This window comes from Acartia tonsa, chromosome 3 (genome assembly GCF_053477335.1).
Source record: "Acartia tonsa isolate MP-2025a chromosome 3, ASM5347733v1, whole genome shotgun sequence".
Lineage (NCBI taxonomy): Eukaryota > Metazoa > Arthropoda > Copepoda > Calanoida > Acartiidae > Acartia > Acartia tonsa.
Window position 1 is genome coordinate 3,015,021 of NC_137262.1, and position 26,890 is coordinate 3,041,910.

The 26,890-nt window shown below is 31.3% G+C and overlaps 1 protein-coding gene across 1 annotated transcript in view; it reads right to left on the reverse strand.

The window, feature by feature from the left end:
• Positions 1-6,073: 6,073 nt before the first annotated feature.
• LOC145312956 (uncharacterized) overlaps positions 6,074-26,890 on the reverse strand; it is a 51,310-nt gene continuing 30,493 nt past the window's right edge. The window contains exons 17-34 of the mRNA XM_080152168.1: positions 25,902-25,964; positions 25,475-25,528; positions 22,911-23,045; positions 22,315-22,388; positions 21,858-21,968; positions 19,024-19,090; positions 18,687-18,752; positions 18,194-18,331; positions 17,363-17,451; positions 16,412-16,508; positions 15,913-16,060; positions 12,370-12,499; positions 11,901-11,967; positions 11,643-11,755; positions 10,701-10,774; positions 8,047-8,127; positions 6,390-6,517; positions 6,074-6,091 (exon numbers count right to left, since the gene is read on the reverse strand). Coding sequence (XP_080008294.1) covers positions 6,074-6,091; positions 6,390-6,517; positions 8,047-8,127; positions 10,701-10,774; positions 11,643-11,755; positions 11,901-11,967; positions 12,370-12,499; positions 15,913-16,060; positions 16,412-16,508; positions 17,363-17,451; positions 18,194-18,331; positions 18,687-18,752; positions 19,024-19,090; positions 21,858-21,968; positions 22,315-22,388; positions 22,911-23,045; positions 25,475-25,528; positions 25,902-25,964 — 1,653 coding nt within the window. The remainder of the gene's footprint in view (positions 6,092-6,389; positions 6,518-8,046; positions 8,128-10,700; positions 10,775-11,642; positions 11,756-11,900; positions 11,968-12,369; positions 12,500-15,912; positions 16,061-16,411; positions 16,509-17,362; positions 17,452-18,193; positions 18,332-18,686; positions 18,753-19,023; positions 19,091-21,857; positions 21,969-22,314; positions 22,389-22,910; positions 23,046-25,474; positions 25,529-25,901; positions 25,965-26,890) is intronic.

The window sequence follows — 26,890 nt, forward strand, 5'->3', positions numbered from 1 at the left end:
TTTCAGGAACGAAATTCTTGATATGTTGGTTGAAGCTACACTGTAAAGGCAAATCATATCGGTTCAGTGGTTAGCTAGATCCTTTGGAACACAGAGGCCGACATCCTGTAACTTTTACAGATACATTAAATATTCCAAGTAATAAAAGTATATAAAAATTTAAAATTTCTTTTATGGTAAAAATGAAACAATGAAGAGCTTTAAAAATATAAATCAACTATAAAATATTCCAAGCTAATTTAATTTTACTCTTTTTTAACGAAGAGAGAGAGAGAGAGAGAGAGAGAGAGAGAGAGAGAGAGAGAGAGAGAGAGAGAGAGAGAGAGAGAGAGAGAGAGAGAGAGAGAGAGAGAGAGAGAGAGAGAGAGAGAGAGAGAGAGAGAGGGAGAAATAGAAAGAGAGAGAGGGAAGAAAGAAATAAGGGTCAAAACGTGAAATACTAGAAAAATATAGAAGGGGATAATATTTATGAAAAATATCAAGTAGAAGAAAAGAATGACGCATTGTCCTGGCAAATGGCATGAAACCTGCTTAGGAAAAACTATACCCTGTGTTTCTATGATTTGTGAAAAGATTGGTCCAGTGGTTCATGATATCTTAATACACACACATACAAATTCATTGTTGGGTATAGTCCCTTTTGTAACATCGAACCTTATGGGGCGATTCTTCTTATTTTTCACAGTAGCTTTTCTCCTATTTCTAGACCCTGCGGGGGGCTCTAACCCTGCGGGGCCAATTACCTAACCCTGTGGGGCAATCACTTAACCCAATAAAACCTAACCTAACCTAAAATAACCTATAAAAAAGACATTTTAAAAATTCGACAAATCGCCCCTTATGGGGCGATGTTACGAAAGGGACTATTCCCAAATTATTTGTTAAGTTTTATCCACAATATTTTTTTTACATCCAAATAAATCTTTATGTTGTTTTTTTGTTCTTATTAAATGATTTTAAATGTATGCTTTTGAAGCGAATTATTTATCTTATTTTTTTTAAAATTTATTTTTGTAGATGCTGTTACCCAACCTTTTGTAAAATAACTGACAGATTAAGACAAGTTTAAGTGAAATGTATTTGTATTAAATTTTGCCTTGTGGATACAAAAATTAACAAAAAATTACATCAAATTAGACAGCTGGAGTTAAAAATACAAGCAAATATCTAAATTCTTATTCATACTTAAACAATTTAAATTATTTTAATTAAAAGATAAATATACATCCAATAATATAATGTAGTAAGGTTTATTTGGTCTGAAGCTAAAAATTTCAAAACCTCTTTTCCCAGAAATAGTACTTTTCAAGGAAGCTCTATAAATGATTTTAGGTGGTTTTAGGCTATTTTTCTGACCTCATTAGATCTTTTGAGTTTGTATGTATGTTTATCAATTTAACTGTATTCGTCCATTTAGGCATGTTTACACAGTTCATAGGTGTTTATGTCAACTAATAATCAGGTAACTATAAATAGCGTAGCAACTTTATAATATTTACCATTTAATCTTTTTTCTAAAATTAATTTTGAAGTTGATTTCTCTTCTTTTTTTATTGGTTTTAAGATTTGCCTTTATCACTGTTTATAAGAACGAAGCTCTAAATCTAAAGGCTAGGGGCACTACCATTTTAATAAAAACATATTTATATCACAATCCCATACTAATAAAAATAATTTGTTTTTATAAAAGTTATTAAAATAACTAGTTCAAAAAGACGACATCTAAAATTAATACTTTTTTCTATTAAGCTAGAAAATTTGTTAGTCAAATTTGATATTATTATCTTGGTAAACAGCACAGATTCTTACGTACGTTCATTCTTTTCGCGGACGGACAGACAGGCATACAGATTGTAGCATAGCATCACAATAATTTAAAAATTCTTTAATTAAAAAAAAGAAGAAAAGTTCATACAAAAATTGAATCTCAATTACCTTTCTTTGAAAATTACTCTATAATTTTGTCTTTCAATATCGATCAAACATTTCTCTGTAGTCAAAGTGTTCATACAAATCAAATTAATATATAAATACTATTTATATAATTTTTATATAATATGTATTAATTTGTAAAACTGCAAATGATAAATATGACCTAATTTTGTCTATTTAAAGATTCCCTTTAAACACCTCCCCCTTTTTATATAAAAATGCTAATTCCCCCCCAACCCCAAGAGGATATAGGCAGTAAAAAAACCCCGCAGGGGGCACAATTTTCTAACACTTCTTTCTCATTTAGTTAGTCTTTAAAAAGGATTCAAAATGCATGGACATATATCTTTTTAACTCTTATTTTATACATCTTAATTGGAACTGATGATCTATTTTTATAGAGAAACATATGTATTCCGCAAATAAATAGTGAAAAAAAATTAAATGTGTTTATACATATAATAATATTTAGTAAAGTAGTAAGATGTATATGTGTGTCCTTTTAGATCCCATAGACGAAGACACTTGAAGGCTAGGGTGAAAGCCAAAAAAAAGTACAAGTACAAAAAATGAAGATATACACAAGTTACTTTTTCAAAATTGATTTATATAGTTAACTAGATTTCTGAGAAATGTATTGTTAACATTAGAATCTTACAGATTTTAAAGAATGTGTAAATACAGAATATATATAAAAATTACCTTAAATAGACTGACATACATACTTAGGTTGCATATTTTCTTTGCTACTAAACCCAGCTGGTTTAAAAAACCTCTACTACAAGGCCTATGTAACTACACGTGGTTATACAGAGGCCATACTATAGAAAGGAACAAAAGTTCTAAAGAAAACATTTACAGAAAAATATAATCTATTCTTCTAGACTATGTATATTTTCGGTCCTACCTCAAACGTAGGAGTCCCAAACGTCGGAGTGGACAAACGCAAGAGTCCCAAACGCAGGAGTCCCAAACGTCGGAGTGGACAAACATAGGAGTGGGAAAAACGTCGGAGTGGACAAACGTCGGAGTGGACATTGCTTAAGTAAAACGCAGGAGTGTCCGCTATTTTAATAATATTTTTATACCACTGTCTACAAAATAATGGTTATGACTCCTACGTTTGTCGTGGAACCATATTTTCAAATATATAAAAAACGATTGTACTTCTTTAGATAACTTATTTACTGTAGGCTAAAATTTTCAATAACATTAACAACTTAACAAAATTCAAGTTTGATTTTCTTTAGAAATCATGGTGAAGGTGGTTGTATTTTCAAAAAGTTGTCTGAAAGCAACGACTTTCATAAAAAAAAAGACAGCACCTGTTTGAAACATATATAATTCAGTCTTCACCTTTTTTGATAAAATCATTAAATCAAAATCCAAGTCTGTAAGTGTAAAACTACTTTTTCTGGTGCATATAACTACTAGACAGATGACCTATTTACCAATTCCGATGTTTTCTACTGTAAAATAGTAAGAATTGTAAAAATAGTGGAACTTCTGTTATTGGCATATACTCTAAAATTAAAAGTTGTCCTAAAATCTCAAGCCTTTCCATGTTACTATTGTTAATCAAGTTCTAGGTTATATGATTTAAATTTTTAATATCACATTTACTAATTATTCCTAAACATGCTAAACTAAATCTTAAATATTTTATCTAAGATCTTATCTTGCTGCGCTACTTATGATCATAATTATTCTTATAAATTTTTTATTTATATTTTTACCGTGCACCACCAAGTATCAAAATAGACCTTATTCTACAATTCACTTTTCCTTTTCATTTGCAAGGATAAGAAAACAAGAATGACAACATCCACCAGTAGCAAAGAACAAAATATAATGTAATTAAATAACAGACAAAGTGACTAATAAAGCAGATGTTTAGTTGTTATAACAAACAAAAGAAAAAGAGATAATGTAAATCTTAATTAAATATTTCAGCAGTCCAGCTGCAATAGCAGCCGAGTAAATCAAATTTCCCCTATTTCGTTACGGACTAATTGACGGACAGCGAATTATAGAGTAGCTTCGCTACTGAAAAGGGGAGAAAAATAATACTTTTCAAGGAGAATTGTCGGAAAGAAAATTGGCATTGCATCAATGGGGGGTAAATACCACTAGCAAAACAATCTTTTGTAAATATACAGAAACTAACCCTTAACTGGACCAAAAGTAACACAGGGTAGGAACAATCCGACTCAATTATTGATTAGCAAATGTTAGGAGGGATTTTCGGGTATAGTCCTTTTCACGACATCCCTCCATAAGGAGCGATTCTTCGTATTTTTCACAGTAGCTTTTCTCCTATTTCTAGCCCCTGCGGGGGCTCTAACCCTGCGGGGCCAATTACCTAACCCTGTGGGGCAATCACCTAACACAATATAACCTAACCTAACCTAAAATAACCTATAAAAAGCCATTTTAAAAATACGAAGAATCGCTCCTTATGGAGGGATGTCGTGAAAAGGACTATACCCGGATTTTCTTTCATTTTAATAATAAATCAACTTTTAGTTGCTTGGAGATATATTGTCCAAAAGTTTATCAATTTAATTTTGTTTTTTTTTTTACAAAAAAAAGACATGATTTTTCTTAAAAATAAATCAAGACACTAAGAATTATAATATATTTTAATAATTTAAATTGTATATTTGTAAAATATATTAGTATAGAACATTTAAATTTTCTCTAATATAGTGCTTTTTAAAGTTTTTATAACCATTAGACAAAAGTTACACATTACAAAAATAAAGTAAAAAAGATTTAAGAGAGAAAAATTAAAAGATCAATTTTGAAATTATAAAACATAATTAGAAAAGTGTGTTTATAATAAGATTAAAAATACTATATGACAATTTATATATGATTTTCTAAAATTTGTATTATTTATTACAATATTTAATTTTATTTTGTATATTTGGATTACAATAATTTTCTGAATTTCAGAAATTTAACTTTATAAGAAAGAATACACTAAGAAATATAAATAATTATAGATTTAAAGTTCTATGATAGGGCTCAGCGTCCGCTTAATTTGAACAAAATAATTAATATTCTGGGGGGGGGGGGGAGGGCCTAAAATGCCTCCCAATTCCACTCGGAAACTGGAAGATATATTAAGACAGACTCAAAAGGAAAGTTGTTCATTATAATTAAAACTCAGGAAGATTAAAATTAATCTTAACACAGTGGCAACGTTGTAAACCTTTTAAAAGCAGTAGAAAATCGAAAAAGTAAACTACTCCCCCTCCCCCCAGAAATAGGGTTAAAAGATCGTCTTTAGCAGGTGCCGAGCCCTCCATTATGGTAAACAAAACTATTAAAGTAATGTAAGTAAAATAAGTGTAAGCTCGATAATATTTTATAATTTAACATTTAATAAATTAAAACTAAAAGAATTTCAAAATTGAGTTATGGTGTGTTAATATTTTTCTATTTTCTTCTGATTTGAGCCTGCCATTTACTCTTGTAGCTTGAGGCAACTAAAATATATAAAAAGATTCTTAAAACAATTAGGTAACATATTGCAAATGTTAAAAAATTTACACACCAATTTTGAAGGCTAGAACGTAAATTTAAAAAAAAATATACTTATAGTATATCTTTTTAATTCAAACATTTAAACGCTTAATCAGAATTGGCAAATCCCTACTTCTTAAGTACATATTAAGCATCCCGCACTTAAAGCAATTTATAACAGGCGGTCTGCTAACTGATTTTTAAACCTGTAATTAACCGTATGTTATTATGCTAATTGTTATTTTCGCTCGTTCCAATGTCTGTGTTTTTTATGGAATTGTGCTTTAGGGAGCACTTGAGGTAGTGAAGATGGGGGAGGGGAGGTGTTGGCGGTCATTTCAATTTTAGTTTTAAGTATTAAAATATTACTTCCCCCCCCCCCTCAAAATAGATATAAAAATTCCCCAAAAACATTATCAGACAGGAAGACATCCTGTTACTTTTAAATTAGGCTTGTAACGCTTGTTTTTATTCTATACCTGAACCGTTGACCGTACTACTAACAGTGCTTGACAAAGGTCGAATCATCTTATTCGTTGCATTTCTGTTTATAAATTGGTACATTATAAATTTTTCTAGCAAAGAAAGGTATTACTATTTAAAGTTGCTTTCATACAATTGAGCTTTCCTAAAACAATAAGGCAATATTGAAAATGTGTTTCTCGGCTGCCAATTAAGATAAAAAGCTCAATTTTTTAATCCAGAATAATAATTTGCTTGATCCTTTGGTCTCTCATTCATACTTCAACAGCCACAAATCCTTTTTTGTATATTCTTTTTATAACGACTGAACATATGCAATAAAACTCACTTTGTCCTTTTCTCCATCCATGATTTTTTCTACTTCGCTACTTATCGTTGTCATACTTTTTTATTTAAGAAATAGAAAGAAAAAAATCTATTAAAATAATATAATGTATCAAAACATTCCTAAGTTGTAAATAGGCTAGATGAGATTCTCTCCAATCTTGTTCAAGTTTTAAGAACACACCTCCTGCAGATCTGTTATGGGCCAGGGTACTGTCAGTACGTAGCAGCTTAGAGTCAACTTTACCTAAATATAGATAAGAATAAACTCCTTGCTGATCTGTTATGGGCCAAGGTACTGTCAGTACGTAGCAGCTTAGAGTCAACTTTACCTAAATATAAATAAGAATACACCCCCTGCTGATCTATTATGGGCCAGGGTACTGTCAGTATGTAGCAGCCTAAGGTCAACTTTACCTAAATATAAATAAGAATACACCCCCTGCGGATATGTTATGTGCCAGGGTACTGTCAGTACGTATCAGCTTAGAATTAACTTTAACTAAATACACATAAGAATACACCTCCTGGCGATCTGTTATGGGCCAGGGTACTGTCAGTATGTAGCAGCTTAGAGTCAACTTTAACTAAATACAAATAAGAATACATCCCTGCAGATCTCTCTTGGGCCAGGATTCTGTCAGTACGTATCAGCTTTGAGTCAACTTTAACTAAATACAAATAAGAATACACCTCCTGCAGATCTGTTATGGGCCAGGGTACTGTCAGTACGTAGCAGCTTAGAGTCAACTTTACCTAAATACAAATAAGAATAAACTCCTTGCTGATCTGTTATGAGCCAAGGTACTGTCAGTACATAGCAGCTTAGAGTCAACTTTACCTAAATACAAATAAGAATAAACTCCTTGCTGATCTGTTATGAGCCAAGGTACTGTCAGTACATAGCAGCTTAGAGTCAACTTTGCCTAAATACAAATAAGAATAAACTCCTTGCTGATCTGTTATGAGCCAAGGTACTGTCAGTACATAGCAGCTTAGAGTCAACTTTACCTAAATACAAATAAGAATAAACTCCTTGCTGATCTGTTATGAGCCAAGGTACTGTCAGTACATAGCAGCTTAGAGTCAACTTTGCCTAAATACAAATAAGAATAAACTCCTTGCTGATCTGTTATGAGCCAAGGTACTGTCAGTACGTAGCAGCTTAGAATCAACTTTACCTAAATACAAATAAGAATTCACCCCCTGCTGATCTGTTATGTGCCAGGGTACTGTCAGTACATAGCAGCTTAGATTCAACTTTGAATACACCTACTGCTGATCTGTTATTTGCAATGGTACTGTCAGTACGTAGCAGCTTAGAGTCAACTTTAATTTAATACAAAGACAAAGAAAAAATAGCCTAGAACCATTGTATTAAGTATGTAAAGCTTCCCAAAAATGAAATATTAGTAAAAAATATTAATCTATTGTCCTTTGTCCTTGAGTGAAACATCAAAAATAAATGATGTATAAGAATTCAATAACTATAGTGGTGATTGTCCCTTGCAAAAAAAAGCAGCTTACAGTGCATATAAAAAATGACGTCATACAATACAAATGACCATTGATAGGCCAGTATACATTGTAATTGTCGAATAGTAAAATGTAAACTGGCCTGTCATTGGTTATTTGTATTGTATGACGTCATTTTTTATAGGCACAATAAGCTGCTTTATTGCCTAAGATCAAAATTGTTAGGTCATTTCTTGTTCGCATAACAACATTTAAATATAATAAAACCACCCAAAGTCCAATGTCACCGAAAATGATTACCTCTTTCATGTGGTAAAAGCTTCATCATGCTTTCTGTCCTTCGTGGGGGCATTTTCTTTCCCCCGGTTTCTTTCAATTTACCTGAAATTGTATTGATTTTTGTAACTTTATATAAGGTAACAATATGTCTGAGTGTCTGACAGTCCGGGTCTGTTTTACATTTCAGCTTCTTACAGGTCTCAGGAATGGTTTTTAGCTATTTCAAGGAGAGTACCTTCATTATCCAAAGAGAAAACGCCCCAAGCAAAAAATTACTTTCCCCCGATTTTTTTATACTTTTCTTTGAAAACTAAAATTGAATAGGGTGTCAATATACTATCCTCTTAGGAAAAAACAATATGTTAACAATTTTCTATAATTAGTACTGGAGGAATGCAATTTAACGTTTGAAATATGGACATTGGTGGACATATCATAGTTATGGAGCAGCTGCACTAAATATATTCCCTTTACTTTATAGTTTTCATTGTCATTTATAATAAAAAATTTCTATGCAACGGATACAAATAAAGTAACTTTTTACGTCAATATGTAAATCATAAATATATCTATATATCTATCATTTGGTTATTTTCCATATTTTTTAGTAGCAAAGCTAATCTATGATTTACTTCAACTGTCCGCCCACCCGACGCTATGGGGAATATTTAATAGTTATATTTCTTTATGTGATGATTCCCTTTCAAAAGAAGCATCTAGTATAAAATTTACTTTGTCCGTCGGTCTGTCATTCATGCTACAAAAAATATAACGATTATTAAATAAAAAGACAAACTTGGAAGCTTTAGTGATTTCAATTGATTTATACTCAATTTATGACCACTGTACAGTTGCGCTTTAAGTCACTTTGTCCGTGTGTCAATTCATATTTATTTGTACTTCGCTGCCATTTTCATTGATGTCATTTTCTACATTTCTTTAAATTTACGATCGATAAAATTGATTTGCTTTTTCTTGTAAAGAAAATATATTGATTTTCTTATTCTTAAAAAAAATATGAATTTTTGAGTCATCATTTTCGTTGTTATCGTTTTATTAGAAATTTTTATTAAATCAACATTTCCATAGTTACAAAAAGATCTCGTCATCTTTTTTTGAGAAATCAACTTCGTTGTTATCGTTTTTTTAGAAATCCACCATTTCCATAGTCACAAAAAGATATCTCCTAAAATATTTTATTGATTTTTAACTTCAAACTTTTATCTATTTTCTTACCTTTTCGTGACTTTATATATTACTAGCGGTTCAGCGGTTAGCGAGATCCTTTGGTACAAACACAAGACAAATAGACATCCTGCTACTTTAGTATAACGGTTTTTTTTCTGTCCGTCAGTTCGTCCTAAACAATAATTTTATTGGCTTCTTACATTTTTGGGGATTATTAACTGTACTAATGCGCATCAAGTATATAATTTACATGGTCCGTCAGTCTGTTGGTTAAGCTTCAAAAGATACAAATATTTAAAAAAAGGTTTCTGATTTGAAAAAAGAATAATTCGCACATTTTAAGGATTACTGAACATCTGCCCTTAACTTACGTTTACGAATATGCATCCAGAATTTTCTTTGTGTTTAGCTAGTTATGAATGTTGTCATCCTTGTTTTTATTGTATTAAAAAGTCAATGACACTGAATAAGTAAAGTAAAGTAAGGTTTGGGGGGGGGGGGGGGGGGGACTTAACCAAACTTTTTGTAGTACATATTTATTATATTTCTTCCGAGAAATCTATACATTTCAACAAAAGTAAAGTTGAAAAAGTATTAGTATTGGTTCATTGCGGTTTCAGCTAATACCCGTCCCCCGCCCCCCTAACTTTTTCTCTCTCGAATGGTTTGTTAAGCTAAACCTACATTGAGTAATGCCCCCTCCCAACAATATTTATATATATATATATATATATATAGAATAGATCCAAACCGAACTCCCTTAAAAGTTTTCGAACACTTTAGGCCTGCTGTTTACAAGATTTTAGAGGACATACACAGGCAAACATAAGCAATCTACTTATGTTTTATGAAAATATAAAATATAGATACTTCCAATTAAAATAAATTTGAACAATATACTTTATCGATATTACTTTGTTCCACACTGACTTTGATTTCACTATTGGGACCTTCAAATAAATTATACAGACTAGACTTTTTAGAAGCAAATCTACTCTAGAATATTCAAATTACTCTGTATGAAGCATACTTTCCTTCTATCATAGTAAAATAAGTGCATCTTATTGACAAGATCAGTGGCGCGAACAGGGTTTTGCCAGGGTGGCCGGGGGGGGGGGGGGGATTTTGAAAAGTTGTACAAATAGGAAGTAGTCCCTAACAAAATATTTTTATGGGGGGTGCATTGGATCCCCAATAAAACATTTGAATAAAATGCATATTTTTGTTCCTATTTAGTTATGGTTAAATAGAAGATAGAAGCGCATTACATGGATAGTATCACGCCCAACAGAGCAAACCTTTTAGACTCATTTAGATAATTTGTTAATATCATTAAATCCTATAACTAACTATGGAATGAGGGAACAAAAAAGTAACTTTTGAGGATTTGTATTAAATATTGATTGAATTATACAGCAACACATCTTTTCACCAATAAGTTTTATCTAAATAAGGGATAATTATGTTTATCATAAATTGACAAATACCTAAATAAGCAGCAATCTCGTTCAGAGCAAAATCCTCAACTTCTCTCTGATAATCTTGATTTACTCGTGTTCCCCTAAACAAAACAAAAATACAAGTTTTTAACATGACCTCACTTTTCAAATTTTGCCATTTATTATCCATGATTATAATACAATGCAATATATGATTTTTTGGTATTGCTTAGAACCTGTTCTAAACCAGCAGAATTAACAGTATTCTAAGTCAAACTAGGAAAAATGTACGAACCAATGTCCCACGCATACCAATGGGGGTTCTGAGAATCTTTATCTTGTTGTGATCCTCTTTACTAACCTTGTATTGTCCCAGGCATATTAGTGTGAGTCCTGAGGACCTTCAGCTTGTTGTGATCCTCTTTACTAACCTTGTATTGTCCCAGGCATACTAGTGTGAGTCCTGAGGACCTTCAGCTTGTTTTGATCCTCTTTACTAACCTTGTATTGTCCCAGGAATACTAGTGTGAGTCCTGAGGACCTTCAGCTTGTTGTGATCCTCTTTACTAACCTTGTATTGTCCCAGGTATACCATTGGGAGTCCTGAGGACCTTTTCTTGTTGTGATCCTCTTTACTAATCTAGTATTGTCCCAGGCCTACCAGTGTGAGTCCGGAGGACCTTCAGCTTGTTGTGTTCCTCTTTACTAACCTAGTATTGTCCCAGGCAAACCAGTTGGAGTCCTGAGGACCTTCAGCTTGTTATGATCCTCTTTACTAACCTTGTATTGTCCCAGGCATATTAGTGTGAGTCCTAAGGACCTTCAGCTTGTTGTGATCCTCTTTACTAACCTTGTATTGTCCCAGGCACATTAGTGTGAGTCCTGAGGACCTTCAGCTTGTTATGATCTTCTTTACTAACCTTGTATTGTCCCAGGCATACCAGTGTGAGTCCTGAGGACCTTCAGCTTGTTGTGATCCTCTTTACTAACCTTGTATTGTCCCAGGCATACCAGTGTGAGTCCTGAGGACCTTCAGCTTGTTGAGGCTTGTTTTGATCCTCTTTACCAACTTTTACTTCAATACATAACTCTTTAGCTTCAGCCTAAACAATAAAATGTTTCCATATAAACTCTAAATCTAATTGTTAATCAAATAATATGTTAATTAATCCATCAATTGATCAATATATAAATCTATGAATCCACCAATCCATCAAATATGCAGTGCAATCAACTATCTATGCATACCTCATCCTCGCCCATGATATCATCATTCTCATGTTCATCCTCTCCCCCACTACTCTCATCCTCATTGCTGAAAACAAAATCAAATAAGTAGCGCAGCAATAACAATGAAAAACCATGGAGTTATTTTAGAATATATTTCAATAAGGTTGGATTTTGTTTAAAATGCATTCAATTTAATCATAATTTTTATATTGTTATCATTAGCATTGAGATCATATGATTACAATTGTGTTTTTGTTGTAGAGCTTTTATCTTATAAATGTTGTCATGCTTGTTATTTTTATGACTTGTTTTAAAAATAAATCATTAAACCAAAAATCTCCCCAAAAGCAGAGCTTAAAAATAAAAATTTGTTTTAAACAAAACCAAGCTCACTACTATATGAATAATATCAAAATTGAAAAAATGCAAATACGTTTAAAATATATTTTTAAAATGAAACTATTTCCTAAATAAATAAAAATCATACCTGGAACTAGATTCTGTTTCTGTAGACTTTGATTTCTTCTTGGAAAATTTCTTTCTCCTTCTCTTTAACCTCCCAAACCTTCCTCTCTTCTTTTTCTCAGAGGATTGAGTGATTTCTTGGGTTATCATTTCTAAATAAAAAAAATAATATTTTCATATTTCATAAAATTTATACTAGTATTTTTGTTTTTATTTGTTTAATAAAATCTGATTAAGTTCTTAATCTTAAAAAGGCTTCGCATAGCTCTTGGGATGGTTTGAGGCCCTTTTAACATCCACCTTCCCTTTCTAATACCGAGACCTTATTATCTAGGGGATAAGTCAATTGTTTCTTTTTAGATATAAGATAATTATAATATGTCCGTCCGTTTTTATGTTTTTCACTATGCAACTTAAAAGTACTTTGGCTTTAAACTTAGAATTTTGGCTTAGATTTTCATTAGGTAGTTTATTTGATTTATTATATTTTTAAAATAACGACTTCCATTTTTTTACTTAACAATTTACTATTATTTTAAAAATTAAACTGTGTTAGTTTTTGATGTCTCTGCTACTTATGGGCAACTTTATCCTTGTTCAGCGAAGCATCTCTATAATCAAGTCTTAAAAATGTCAGTATGTCTTTAAACAAAATTCTGTATTTAAGAAGTTTTGTGACAAATTTACGTATAATTTGGTCAAAACTTATATATTAAAATTTTGTATATTCAGTTCTGACACTCTACAAGAGATAATGTTCGTCTGTCATACTGTTTCAGAGCTTTGCTTTTATGGATGTTGTCATCCTTGTTTACTTAACAATTTACTATTATTTTTAAAATGAAACTGTGTTAGTTTTTTATGTCTTTGCTACTTATGGACAACTTTATCCTTGTTAAGCGAAGCATCTCTATAATCAAGTCTTAAAAATGTCAGTATGTCTTTAAACAAAATTCTGTATTTAAGAAGTTTTGTGACAAATTTACGTATAATTTTGTCAAAACTTAAATATTAAAATTTTGTAAATTCATTTATGAGACTCTACAAGATATAATGTTCGTCTGTCATACTATTTCAAAGCTTTGTTTTTATGGATGTTGTCATCCTTGTTTTACGATGTTTCATAGTGGTGATATGAAGTGATTTAAATTACATAGCTACAAAAAAAAGTATACAATAAGAACCAAATCAAAAGTAATAACAGAGAGGGAGAGGATAATAGCATTTTTAAAAGCGAAGCTTTTATATAATTAGGGTCGGTCCGTCCGTCCGTACGTCCGTCCGCCCGTCCGAGATAGATAGCTTTTATTCGTTAATTTAGGCATGTTAGAATTGTCCTATCGATTTCAAACTTTGCATGATGATTCCTGTAGTAGTTAGGTACGATTTAAAAAGCGTAGCAACTCTATAATCATTACCAGAATGTCCGTTCGTCCATTTTAAACATGTTGATTTTTTTTACTTTTTTTAACAACAAATTTTCAAGTGTTTTAATTATCCGTTTGATCTGATTTTTGGTATATTGATTCCTGGGACAACAAAGAACAATATTATAAGCGAAGCAACTCTATAATCAAGTCCAAAAATGTAAGTATGTCCATAAACATTATCCTGTTTTTAAGCAGTTTTTCAACAAATTTACCTACAATTTTGATTCGACATTTATACATTTATGTTCCGATTTTTCAGTTCAGATACTATACAAGTGTTAATGTCCGTTTGTCCTACCGTTTCAGTGCTTCGCTTTTATGGATGTTGTCATCTTTAATTAATCTCCAACATGCTGTTCTCTAGAACATTTACCACCTACCAAACAAAAAAATCAAAACAAATGAATTTACATTACTTTGTCATCCGTTGTCTTATTCCTATATCCCCTGTAGATTTAGAATAAAATCTAGGTCAGACTGAGAAACGTCAACTTTATTACTGCAATGGGAAAACAATGCATTCGACGAAAAATAATAATTTTCTTCTTTTTCCTTTTAAATAAAATATTATATTATTCAAATGGATATTGAATTTACGTGAATATATTGACAGGAAAAAAATTGTTGTTGTCAATTTAGGTTGCGTGAAACTCATTTATTGGTTAGTTCGTGCATCCAGTAGTATTTGGGCAAAGAGGGTTGATGAGAGATATCGTTATATTAGTCAGCTACAAGCATCACTTTATAAGAGTACATGAAAATCTGGTGCAACATCCAAATAAAAATATATCCATGCTTCTTCATGATACGAACTATTACTGAAATTAAAGACAGCTAGACATTAACAAAGCATTTAATGTTCATAGATAAATTTTTTATATACTGTATAAAATGTATCGATATGGTTCTCCTTTATAGTGAATCTTCTCAAAGGTCTAGAGAAGATTTATAATCCTTTTGGGGGAGGTATCTTACCCTCATTTTTAGGTTCGTTAATCCTCTTGGAAAAATACAACCCTGTTTGCGGACATTTAATAATGTATATAATGGCTACGCATCTATGTAATAAAGACAAAATTGTGTAAAAAATTATTCATGTGACGTCATAGAAATGAGAGATAATCCATCTCTTTTTAAGGGGTTTTCTTTCCCCCTTCTCCTCTCATATCCCTCCTTTTTATGACGTAACATTGATTATTTTTGGCCTTTGTCATGTCATATTTACGTTTCTTAATCTCATTCCTGGGTTTGTTAACCCTCCTAGGATTATATGGAAACACAACCAATCCTGTTTGTCCTTGCAATGGCTCCAGACATGGATGGACAAGAATGCAACATATAGAGTAGCTACGCTTCTATGCAATACTTACGTTTCTTAATCTCATTCCTGGGTTTGTTGACCCTCCTAGGATTATATGGAAACACCACCAATCCTGTTTGTCCCTGCAATGGCTCCAGACAGGGGTTGACAAGAATGCAACATATAGAGTAGCTACGATTCTTAATCTCATTCCTGGGTTTGTTAACCCTCCTAGGATTATACGGAAAAACAACCAATCCCGTCTGTCCCTGCAATGGCTCCAGACATGGATGGACAAGAATGCAGCATATAGAGTAGCTACGCTTTTAAGTAATACTTACGTTTCTTAATCTCATTCCTGGGTTTGTTAACCCTCCTGGGATTATATGGAAACACAACCAATCCACTTTGTCCCTGCAATGGCTCCAGACATGGATGGACAAGAATGCAACATATAGAGTAGCTACGCTCATAAGCAATACTTACGTTTCTTAATTAAACATTAAACAATATATATAATGGCTACGCGTCTATGTAATACTTACGTTTCTTGATCTCATTCCTGGGTTTGTTAACCCTCCTTGGATTATAGGGAAACACAGCCAATCCCGCTTGTCCCTGCTATGGCTCCAGACAGGGGTGGACAAGAATGCAATATATAAAGTGGCTACGCTTCCATGTAATACTTACGTTTCTTAATCTCATTCCTGGATTTGTTGACCCTCCTTGGATTATATGGGAAAACAACCAATCCGGTTTGTCCCTGCAATGGCTTCAGACAGGGGTGGACAAGAATGCAACATATAGAGTAGCTACACTTCTATGCAATACTTACGTTTCTTGATCTCATTCCTGGGTTTGTTAACCCTCCTAGGATTATATGGAAAAACAACCAATCCGGTTTGTCCTTGCAATGGCTCCAGACAGTGGTGGACAAGAAATGTGGGGGCTCGTTCAGCATCCTCATCTCCCTCATCTTTGTTCTAAATAATACAAATTTTACTTGATTTAATTATTTAAGGGTTCCATGGCGCAACTCTATTAGAAATATTTGATATCCGCTGGTTTAGAACAGGTTATGTGTAACCTAACCTAACCATCATATAGGTTTTAAATGCATAACCACTGCGGGGGGGGGGCTTATTTGAATATTCATGTCTTCACCTAACCTAACCTGTATTTAAATACGTTATTAAGTTATTATTTTAACACTATTGAGTTTGTCTTGGATCCGTTATTTACTGTTCCTACTATTCGACATAATAGACCTTGTACTAAGAATGTTGCTTTTAACGCCAACCTACTAACAAAACGTGTAAATTGAATATGCTTACCACTGGTTCCATAGGTTTAGGACGACTTATACTGTTGGCATCAGAAGCTATTTTTATCAGATTTGTCTTCTTCTCGGGGGATAAACATATCAAATCCCTGAAAGAAAAAAAGAAAATTATAATTATGAAGGGAAAATAGGATATTTAGATTTTTACTTTTACCAAGTAGTTTTTAAAAATAATAAGGTACCTATCTAAGAGTAGTCAAGTTTGTTCTTGGATTCTTGAAAAATAAATGTATCAAAATTATTTTTAAGAGGTTTAAAGCAGAAATAGATTGCAATAATAAAATTTTTATTGACATAATGACGATACAACATTATCTAATTCCAGTAATTGAAATTTTATATACTATAGGAATTAAATTATATAAGTATTGTGAATATTGATCATTATACAATTTTTTTGTGTCATCAATTACTCACTTAATTACTGCACCATAGTTTTTGTCTTTGTTTTGTTTAATTTTACTTTCATAACATCACGTGATCTTGTTTAGGGTAACTGTAGTAATTATACCTGGAATTTTAGGTTATAAGACAATGGTAAATAAACCATATTAAAATCATTGGTTGAAAAGTTTGGACGCTGCTTGTTTGAATAACCAAATATATATTAGATTTGACAAGTACCCAAAATGTTTTAGCCAAAGAATAAGAGCTTATATTTATAAAACTAAAGGTTCAAGTATAATTTACATTCTAATATCCTCTAGACAACAGATCTATAGTATAGATGTATATGCAGATAACTACCTGCCCCCTTTTCCGAGGACCTTTTTCGTCTGCTAGCAAATTGTTTTCTGCTACTTGGCTGTGATTAATATTAACGACATTATTGATTGGTTTTCAAAGATCTAATTGAGAGTTGGCACAAAGTCTTTAGGATGGGGACATACAGTTATTTAACCCCTTTTTTATGTATATAGATGCTATGCTTGTAAGATTATACCTGTGCGTCATCAGAATAAAACATATTTCAGATTCAAAACTGTTTCGAACTTTTAGTTTGTGGTCTCTATACTTGCATCCTTTCTCCTCCTAGATAGATAGATACTTTGATAAATAAATTAGATTCAATAACTTTAAAAAACTTTTTGTGTTAAGAGATGAAGCCTTTTATATTACCTATAAAAATTTACGTCATACTGGCTTACCATATGGGTCAATTAAAATGTATATTTGCCTGCCATTGGTAATTTAGTCTGCGTATTAGTTTATATTTGGTCATTTGTATTGTATGACGTAATTTCTTTTATATGCACTATCACTTTAAACAGTTTCTTGATAGATTGATAATATGTTATCGTTGTGATGGCTTATTTGGGTATTTAAATATACATCTAGATAATTAAAAAGTTATTTGTATATCAGATACACAGCTAAACAACTGAAGTTTGATTTAGATAGATAAAAGTTAGATAAGTAGGAGGTTAATATAATTCCTATTACTGGTAAAAGCAGGTTTTCAAGGCAATATAAAGATTAATTTCAGTAAACAACTGGATAAACTTTTATCTTAGTTTTATAATACCTGGCAATAATAAGCTCATTCATTTTCAACTAGTAACTGCATTTGATAAATGACTATAAAGTAGCATTTATCAGTTTTTAAGGTTTGATGTTAGATAATCTATTTGTTTGTTATATAAACAAATATTAAGATCTTTATCTTAGGAAAGTTTCACACAGATTGCAGATCGGATTAATTTCAAATGATATTATATTTTAAAAAAATATATTATAGGTGTTAAGTTTTTAACTCTGAAAGATATTAACATACCTGATTTAATGGTTGAAACTTGATGGATTTTTCTCCACAGCAGGGGTACTCCCCGAGGGGGTAGGTACTGTTCTTAAATGGTATCCCAGGGTATTCAGCAGTATCACGGTGTTGGTTACAGAATTCAAGCATATAGAACTAAAATAGATAGATAGATAGCAAGCTAGACAGTAAGATAGATAATATGATAGATAGATGGATAGGTAGGTACTGTAGCAAGATAGATAACAAGGTAGAGAGTAAGATAAATATTTAAAACTGTACATTGTAGGTACTGATTTTTAGTGGTATTCAGGAACATTATCTAAAGCATATAAAACTTTAAAATATATAAAATATTACTGCCTGCATATACACCTATAATATTTTATAGAAATATGGAAAGCTAGCTAGATGTACCATCGTATTGTTTACATAATACAAGCATTTATAACTAGATAGATAGATAGATATTTTATAATATAAAAAAGATTTTGTATAACTGCTAATTTACCTGGAAATAGATATGGCAGAGAGAACATGGCATGTAGTGAGCTATTCCCCACAATCTCCAAAATACCTAAAATGAAAATCATTGCAGTATGTTTATATTTTTCAACACTTTCTTCTCCTCTATAAGGCAGTTGATAGTAACTATTTTTTGCTTTCTTCCTTTTTCAAACAACCTATGTCTATAGTTAGTTCTTATACTTTTTAAAACAAGCAGAGTAATTTTCACGAAAAAAAATATTTAGGTATATTTGATTTTAAATCTTAAATCAATATATATGTTTTACTTTATAAAAATATGCTATATGCAAAAAAATAAGATTTTAATTAATTATTTTTACCTTTCTCCAAGATTTAAGTTCTTGTCTTAAACTCTTGATGAAATCAGTTAGGTTGAAACTTGGATCCCTAACAAAGTGAATCAATTTTTATTTTTTGATATTTATTTGTTTTGATTTTACCTATAAATTGTAATTTTAGTGGAGTATGTATTTTTTAATCAATGTATGTATGTATGTCTGTATTTAAAACTTACAAAAAATATTTTTTATATTTCTTTTCCATTTATCATCAAGGCTGATAATACCCCCAAATCTTTTGGTGATACCTATGCTTTATTAAAGTACATTTTATTTTATTAAAGTAGTTTTTATTTCTTCCTCTACATAAAATTGTATAAAACTATGAAATAGTTTTTATAAAATTTCATTTAATTATAACACAATCAATTCATCAAATCTAAAACAGTTTCTTAAAAATATAATCAATAATTTTGCTAATCCATCAACTTGTAACCTTTACCTAACCGACAAATTGCTGTTATTGTAAATAAAATTGGTTAAATCAAGTATTAAATTGGGGGAACATCATATTATATTTTAGGGGGAAACTTTATATAATGCATAACTTTTTAAAAATATGGTTTTGAAAAATAAATGTTTAACTTTTGTTTATCTTTTATTTTGTAAAATCTACCAAGGTTAAATGTTTGGAAGGGGTTGAATAATGATATATTTGGGAATTATTAGGTATAAATATACAAAGATAGGACAATAGACAATATTTTATTCAAAACCCTTAAAATGGGAGAACAAGTTAATAGGCAGTTTCATTTACAGTCTTTTGTCCCTTTCTTGGGGGAAGGGGGGATAAAAAAAGGAAAGTGGTGTTATGGGGGGAACAAAACCCAAAAATTACATGGTTCAAATAGATTTCTAGAATAGATTTGCAATAGTTTTCTTGTATCCGTGATAATCAATACGTCAAAAAGATATTGCTAAAAAATTAATATAACTTCTTTCAAAGTCTATAAAATAGTGTAATAATTCAATTTTGTATCTTAATTTAAAATTGTCAGACCGTATTTCATGGACATTAATTTTAGACAAATTGTCTATATAAATAAGACAAAACTTGTATATTATATAAGTAAATGATTAAAAGTTATAAACTGTTTTTAAAAGAATTAAATACAGCTTGACTTAAACATTGCGTTTGATTCTATTTATCTGTTTTTTTATACTAATCTTTTTGATAGCATGTACTTTAATCCAAATTTCATTATTATCTATAAATTGTGTATCCCACAATTCATTAATTTATCTATCTATCTATCCATCTAGCTACCACAGTGCGATCTTTTGAAAAAAATCGGGACATCCAAAAAATTTAAAATCGACTTTTATCTATCCTAGGACCTAATAATGGCTGTAAGTAGACAGCTAGAAAAGAAATTTTTGAAAAATATTAATTTTTAGCAGATTTATGCCATTTTTAAAAAGGGTAGTGAAAAATTTCTCTTCAGTTTTGATGATTTTTTAGATTTTTTTACACAATTTTTTCAAAGCAACAAAAAATACATTTATGTTCAGCTTATGCAAATAATTTTTGATTGAGGTACTTTTCAGATACCTGTACCAATGTCTAATTAAAGAAAAATTAAAAAAAAAAAATTTTTTGTGGTGTAAAATGACATTTTGTGAGAAAATTTCACCAAAAAAATTAAGATTTTTAACCCCAAAAAATCAGTTTTCTCCATTTTACCCAAAAACGGACAGGAGGCCCCGGGTTTTGCAATAATAATATCAATATACAACATGTATTGTGTATAAAACAGTTTTCACAACCTGGGGCCTCTTGTCCGTTTTTGAGTAATTGAGCATTTTACATTGCATGGTTTGAACAATTTCGTTCTTGTTAATTACAAATTTTCCTTCGTTAGAGGGGGAAGGAGTCATTTTAGAGCCCAAAGTCATCTCTGCAATATTTTCAAACATTTTAAGGCGGATCTTTCTTGACTTATGCATCATTTGCCTCTGGCGAACCGTTTTGCCGTTATTTGCCGCCGTTGGCGTGATTTTTAACGATTTTTGCCGTTCTCGTGGTTTTAATGGACATTTAAGGGATAAAGGAGTCGTTAGATAAAGATGACTTAAAAGTACTTTTATTTTAGCAATTAAATTTGCTAAATTTCATGTGTTCTACAAAAATTTGTAGTTCTAACTGGTTTTGGTCCAGCAGAAATTCAAATTTTGGGATTAATTATAATATTGCAAAAACATATACGCATCAGAGAGAGAGAGAGAAATATACGTTTGAGAGATAATATAATTTAAGTAATTATGCTTATATTCTTATACAAACTTTAAATGAAGATAGCTAGACCTAGAATAAAGGTATTAACACAAAATCAAAAGTGTTTTGAAAATTATGTTATTGTTGTTTATATCTGTAAAAAAAATATTTGAAAACATGACTTATAAGTGTCCTATTTTACTTATACTGGACCTACCTAAAAATGCCGGGACTCGAAATGGGTGCACCTGACGCTATATTCTTGTTCACAAACATTGTTTGCATTGAAGAAATATTTACATAGACGTTGATTTTGTTAAAATATTCCTTTCCTAACTAAAGTTATGAAGTTTTATAGATTTTTTAAAAATAGGGTAGCTTCGCTCCTCCAAAACAGCAAGACGTACTTACCAAATGCACATTAGAAGTTAACAGAGGCAAAATTTAAGTTATTTCCAAGTTAAAGCAAAATAAATTACATAATTTCTTCAAATACAAGCTTATTTATTGAAGTTTACTTTTGTCTACTCTAAATGTCCCGTTTTTTGGCAAAAGATCGCACTGTGGCTACCTGATAACTATCTATAGCTATCTTTAATACCTGGAATGTAAAGGAACAATATTTCCACTGGGATCTATTTTTGAACTTGTAATAATACAGGGTAGTTTGTTATAATTGGCACTGGTAAGAAATTTACCACAGTTTTGGCACCTGGAAATATTTCAAATATTTTTGAAGATTTAAAATATACGGTGCCCTTATTTTTTTAATGAAGGGGGAAGGGGGGGGATAGAGTTTTTTTTCCAGTGATGCCCTAACCTTGCAGGGTTACCCGAAACCCTCATTTATAGATACAAATCTTTAAATCGAAGCTATTATAAAATTAAATCTAGCTCTTTAATTTTATGTGTTACTTTTTTTTATCAATTGCGTCACTTTATATACTTTTGTTTAAGGCATCTACTTCAAATAAAACATTGTTCATATTTCCCTTTCAATATTTACTCATTATAACCACCCTTTTAATTGTTATTTTGTTTTAAAATATGAAAATTACCTAAATAAAGTAGCTAAAGTGTCCCAAATTTGATTTTTGGGCGAAGATCTCTTGTTGCACAGAAATCCTATCATCTGAAAGCAAAATACTTTGTAAATGCTTTATAAGGTAGTGTTGGTTAAAATAGATTTGGGCTAGTAGAAGTAAATTTACTTATGCTGATATATATTTAAAGTAAGATTAATGGTTAAATTTTAACACAGATAAAAATAACTTTATTTAATGAATGATGTCTTGTTTAATTAGGTTGAATAAGAGATTATTCATAACCATCCCTCAAAAAATATGTAGCCTGTTTGTTTGTACCGCTGGATCTCGCTAACCGCTGCACTGATCCGATATAATTCTCCTTTACAGAGTAGCTTCACATAGGTCCTGGGAAGGTTTATAACTACTTTAAATGAATAGTACAACCACCCTCCCAAGAGAAATCGCCCATAGAAAAAAGTTACCTAACCCACCCAAAAATAATAATTAATTTTTAATTAAAACTTAAATTAAAAAAAAACACTTACATTTTTTTTACTTTTACTTACAGGGGCATAGCTGCTAGTTGAAGCTTATTTTACAAGAATAAATGGTAAAATTAAACCTACCTTTGTATATAATCTGCTAACAATGAGATCCCGTTTATCCACCAGAGTTTCCAGCTGTGTTGGCTTGAATAATCTGGCCAGCCGACCTATCAGGCTATCACTTACACAATTAAAACTCGGAGAAAATTGTAAAATCTACCAAATCATTATTATTAAACTTCACTTGTTTTTTTTTCATTCGATTATTTTCTAGAATCTCACTTTCTGATTGTGAAAGATAAGAGGGCTATAATTTACTAACTATTTAAGCATAGGTATTTCAAATAATTAACTGAGAATTTGATTTTTTGATCCTGAAGGTCTCAAGCACTCTTTTAATGGCTCATGTGACCGTATTTTTTAAATTAGAGACTTCAAATCTTAAACCAAGAGATGTTTTACTTATGCAAATAAAGATTATTCTACACATGTGATTTATAAAGCTAAATAGTCAGTGGCGTGCGAACCGAAGGGGGCATTTGGGGCAATCGCCCCCCCCTAGCGACCAAAACGCCCCCCCCCTGCCCCCCCCCCTAGCAACCGCCCCCCCTGCCCCCCCCTAAATGTTAAAAAATGCCCCATTTTGCCCCCCCCCTGGTCAACAAAAATGCCCCTTTTTGCCCCCTACCCTACAAAAAGCAAAACTATCCCAGTTTCCAAAAAAAAAGATCAAGAAATACTCCAAAAAAAATTTTTGGCGCTTCGCGACAAACAGACAGTTACTATTCATTTAACCTTACCAAATTTTTTAATCAAATTTTTTAATTAGTGTAGAAATTAGGTTATAATCTTTTTTCACTGAACATAACAAACCAGGTTATAGGAAGTATTTTATTTTGTATAATATAAACTTTTTACCAAAGAAATTTTGTACATCCCCAATGATGATACACAAAATTACCTTATATAGATTACAATTAGTGGATGAAATGTATGGAAACTCGACTTAATTAACCAACCAATCAAAATTCCATTAAAGTCCCCAAAGTTGTTGAGCCAACGAATAAGAAAATTTTATATGAAATATTGGGGACTAGTGTAATAAATAGCCCAAAAACCCCTCCCTCCCTGCATATTTGAAGACAAAAATTTGCGCTTCGCTCCCTTCCAAATGGTTTCTGCTATGAAATATTGGGGACTAGTGTAATAAATAGCCCAAAAACCCCTCCCTCCCTGCATATTTGAAGAAAAAAATTTGCGCTTCGCGCCCTTCCAAATGGTTTCTGCAATGAAATATTGGGGACTAGTGTAATAAATAGCCCAAAAACCCCTCCCCCCTGCATATTTGAAGAAAAAAATTTGCGCTTCGCGCCCTTCCAAATGTTTCTGCTATGAAATATTGGGGACTAGTGTAATAAATAGCCCAAAAACCCCTCCCTCCCTGCATATTTGAAGAAAAAAATTTGCGCTTCGCGCCCTTCCAAATGTTTCTGCTATGAAATATTGGGGACTAGTGTAATAAATAGTCCAAAAACCCCTCCCTCCCTGCATATTTGAAGACAAAAATTTGCGCTTTGCGCCCTTCCAAATGGTTTCTGCTATGAAATATTGGGGACTAGTGTAATAAATAGCCCGAAAACCCCTCCCTCCCTGCATATTTGAAGAAATAAATTTGCGCTTCGCGCCCTTCCAAATAGTTTCTGCTTTTTAATACAATGAAAGTAATTTTTTTATTTTTTGCACAGTACACAGGGTGGGGAGAAGGGATGGGGGAAAAGAGATGGGGGGGGGGAAGAGGTGGGGAATATAAATGGGAAATAGGGATGGGGGAAGGGATGGGGAAGAAGGGATAAGGACTAGGAGGCCCATAATCAAATACTCCCACCCCTTAAAACGCCCTTATTTAAAATTAGTATATATAATCAAAATGCCCCCCCCCCCTAAAGAAAAGTGCCCCCCCGGGGCACTTTGATTTAGGGGGGGGCAAAATTTTACAAAATCTTCAAAATGCCCCCCCCCTAGACAAAGTGCTTCGCACGCCACTGTAAATAGTATTCATATAAACATATTTTTCTAATATTTTTTGTCAATATAATAACTCTAATTTCCTGATTGCAAATAATAGTAACGGGTAAATAATTGTTTGTTTGTATATAATCATAGTAATGGGTCCTTTAATAACTTTAATGATGTCATATATACGTACAACAAGAACAATTCTTTCCATACTAAACAACGATTACTACATTCATTGATTGGAATACGGAAAAGGATATTTTAAGGGTATTTGTTAAAATTGAATATAAATTTATCTAAGAGAAAAATCAGAAACCTTTCTCGCTTATTTTTATATTATTCATTATATATATTTTGTATCATACTGACAGACCAAAGGGCAAAGACAAATTTCATACTAGATACTCATTGGTGAAAGAAATCGTTACAAAATAAAATCAGCCGTCTAACTCGAATAATACTTGAGCAAATTATTTTCCCCAATAGCATTACGGACTTCCGGATTGACTTTCTGGTGGGCAAAGTGAATAATAGAGTAGGTTCGCTACTTAAAAACTAAGTAAGAGTTCTTCGCTCCTAATAAAAAACAAACTTTCATATCAAAATCCGCGAAATATTATAATAATTTCCTCATTGATATTGCTGTAAACAAAATCTATACAAATATTCACCAATTCAGATATCTGAAATAAAATCTTATTTTATTTAGTTCAAGTTACTATAATTTAAGTATCGATCAACTAACTATAATTCATCATATAATCATAAAAAAGGAAGATATAAGAAATTTAAAACAAAGCTGACTACAAAAGCTCAGACCGACTATATTTTTATTTTTTTTACCTCAATGGAACCTAGCACATAACTTAAAGAGAAATAAAACCTCTCAACCTTCTATACAATCTAAATCCATATTTTTAATCAGTAGCTGAAGAAAACTGATAATATATACCTAGTGACTTCCTATAAATTGCTTAGTCGAGCTCCAAGCTACGAACTTCCCCCTTATTTAAAATATTTTTGGAGAATTTTTACAAATCAAATTGAAAATGATACCTTCAAAAATGAAGCAGATACTAATATAGAAATAACATTGCTGGCTTCTAACGGCGGCTTCTCCTAAAGGTAATATATTATTATAGTCTAATCATTTTATACTAAGTCAATCCTATATAGTTAATATTCTTACTTATTTCCTCTTTATAGTTCGGAGGGTGAGACCATTTTTTTTAGAAGAAGAAATATAATGTTTGATTACGTTTTTGTACCTCTAAAAAAGGTAATGTATGATTCCATTAACCCTTGTCTTGGTCGATATGATCGCAAAAAAGAATACAATTTGGGAGTATGAAGCAAGGCGAAAATGATTTCTTTCATTGCCTTTTTAGAGGGACAATCCTATGATATTTGATCATATTTTTGCTTTTTTCACTTTCCTAACTGTTTCTGAAATTGTTTTAGAGTTTAATCATTCAAATCCTGTAAAATAGAATCTGTTTTGGGTTGAATTTAAACCTATAATCCTTAACTTAATGCTAATTTAAAATAGATTTTAGAATTATCAGCTGAATATAGTATTTTAAATATAGTTCCTTTTTTATGTAAAATATCAGGTCTTTAAATTAAATTAAGGCATCATATATTTCGTATTGAAAATTTTGTTTAATATTGGAAATCTATGTTGGAAACAGAAAAAAATATTAGATTGATAATTTTATAATAACTTTTGTTAAAATTTAAATTAATGTTAGAAAGTATACAAATGTTTATATCATGTACTATGTACTATTATTGTGTCGCCAAAGCAAATATAAAATATTAAGTACCCATTAAGAAAAGTAATTTATTTTCTACTTTATAAAAAACTCATTAAAGTTGCTAACAATGATCTCAACTGTTAAATTAGTGCTTATAAGTGCTTTCAGTGGTTGCACATTTCAAAAGTAACTTTTATTTCTTACTTTTTGTTAAACAAAATATCATTTGTCAACATAAAGGCTTTTCATAGTTTTAATCACAAGCAATACAAAATACACATCATACTA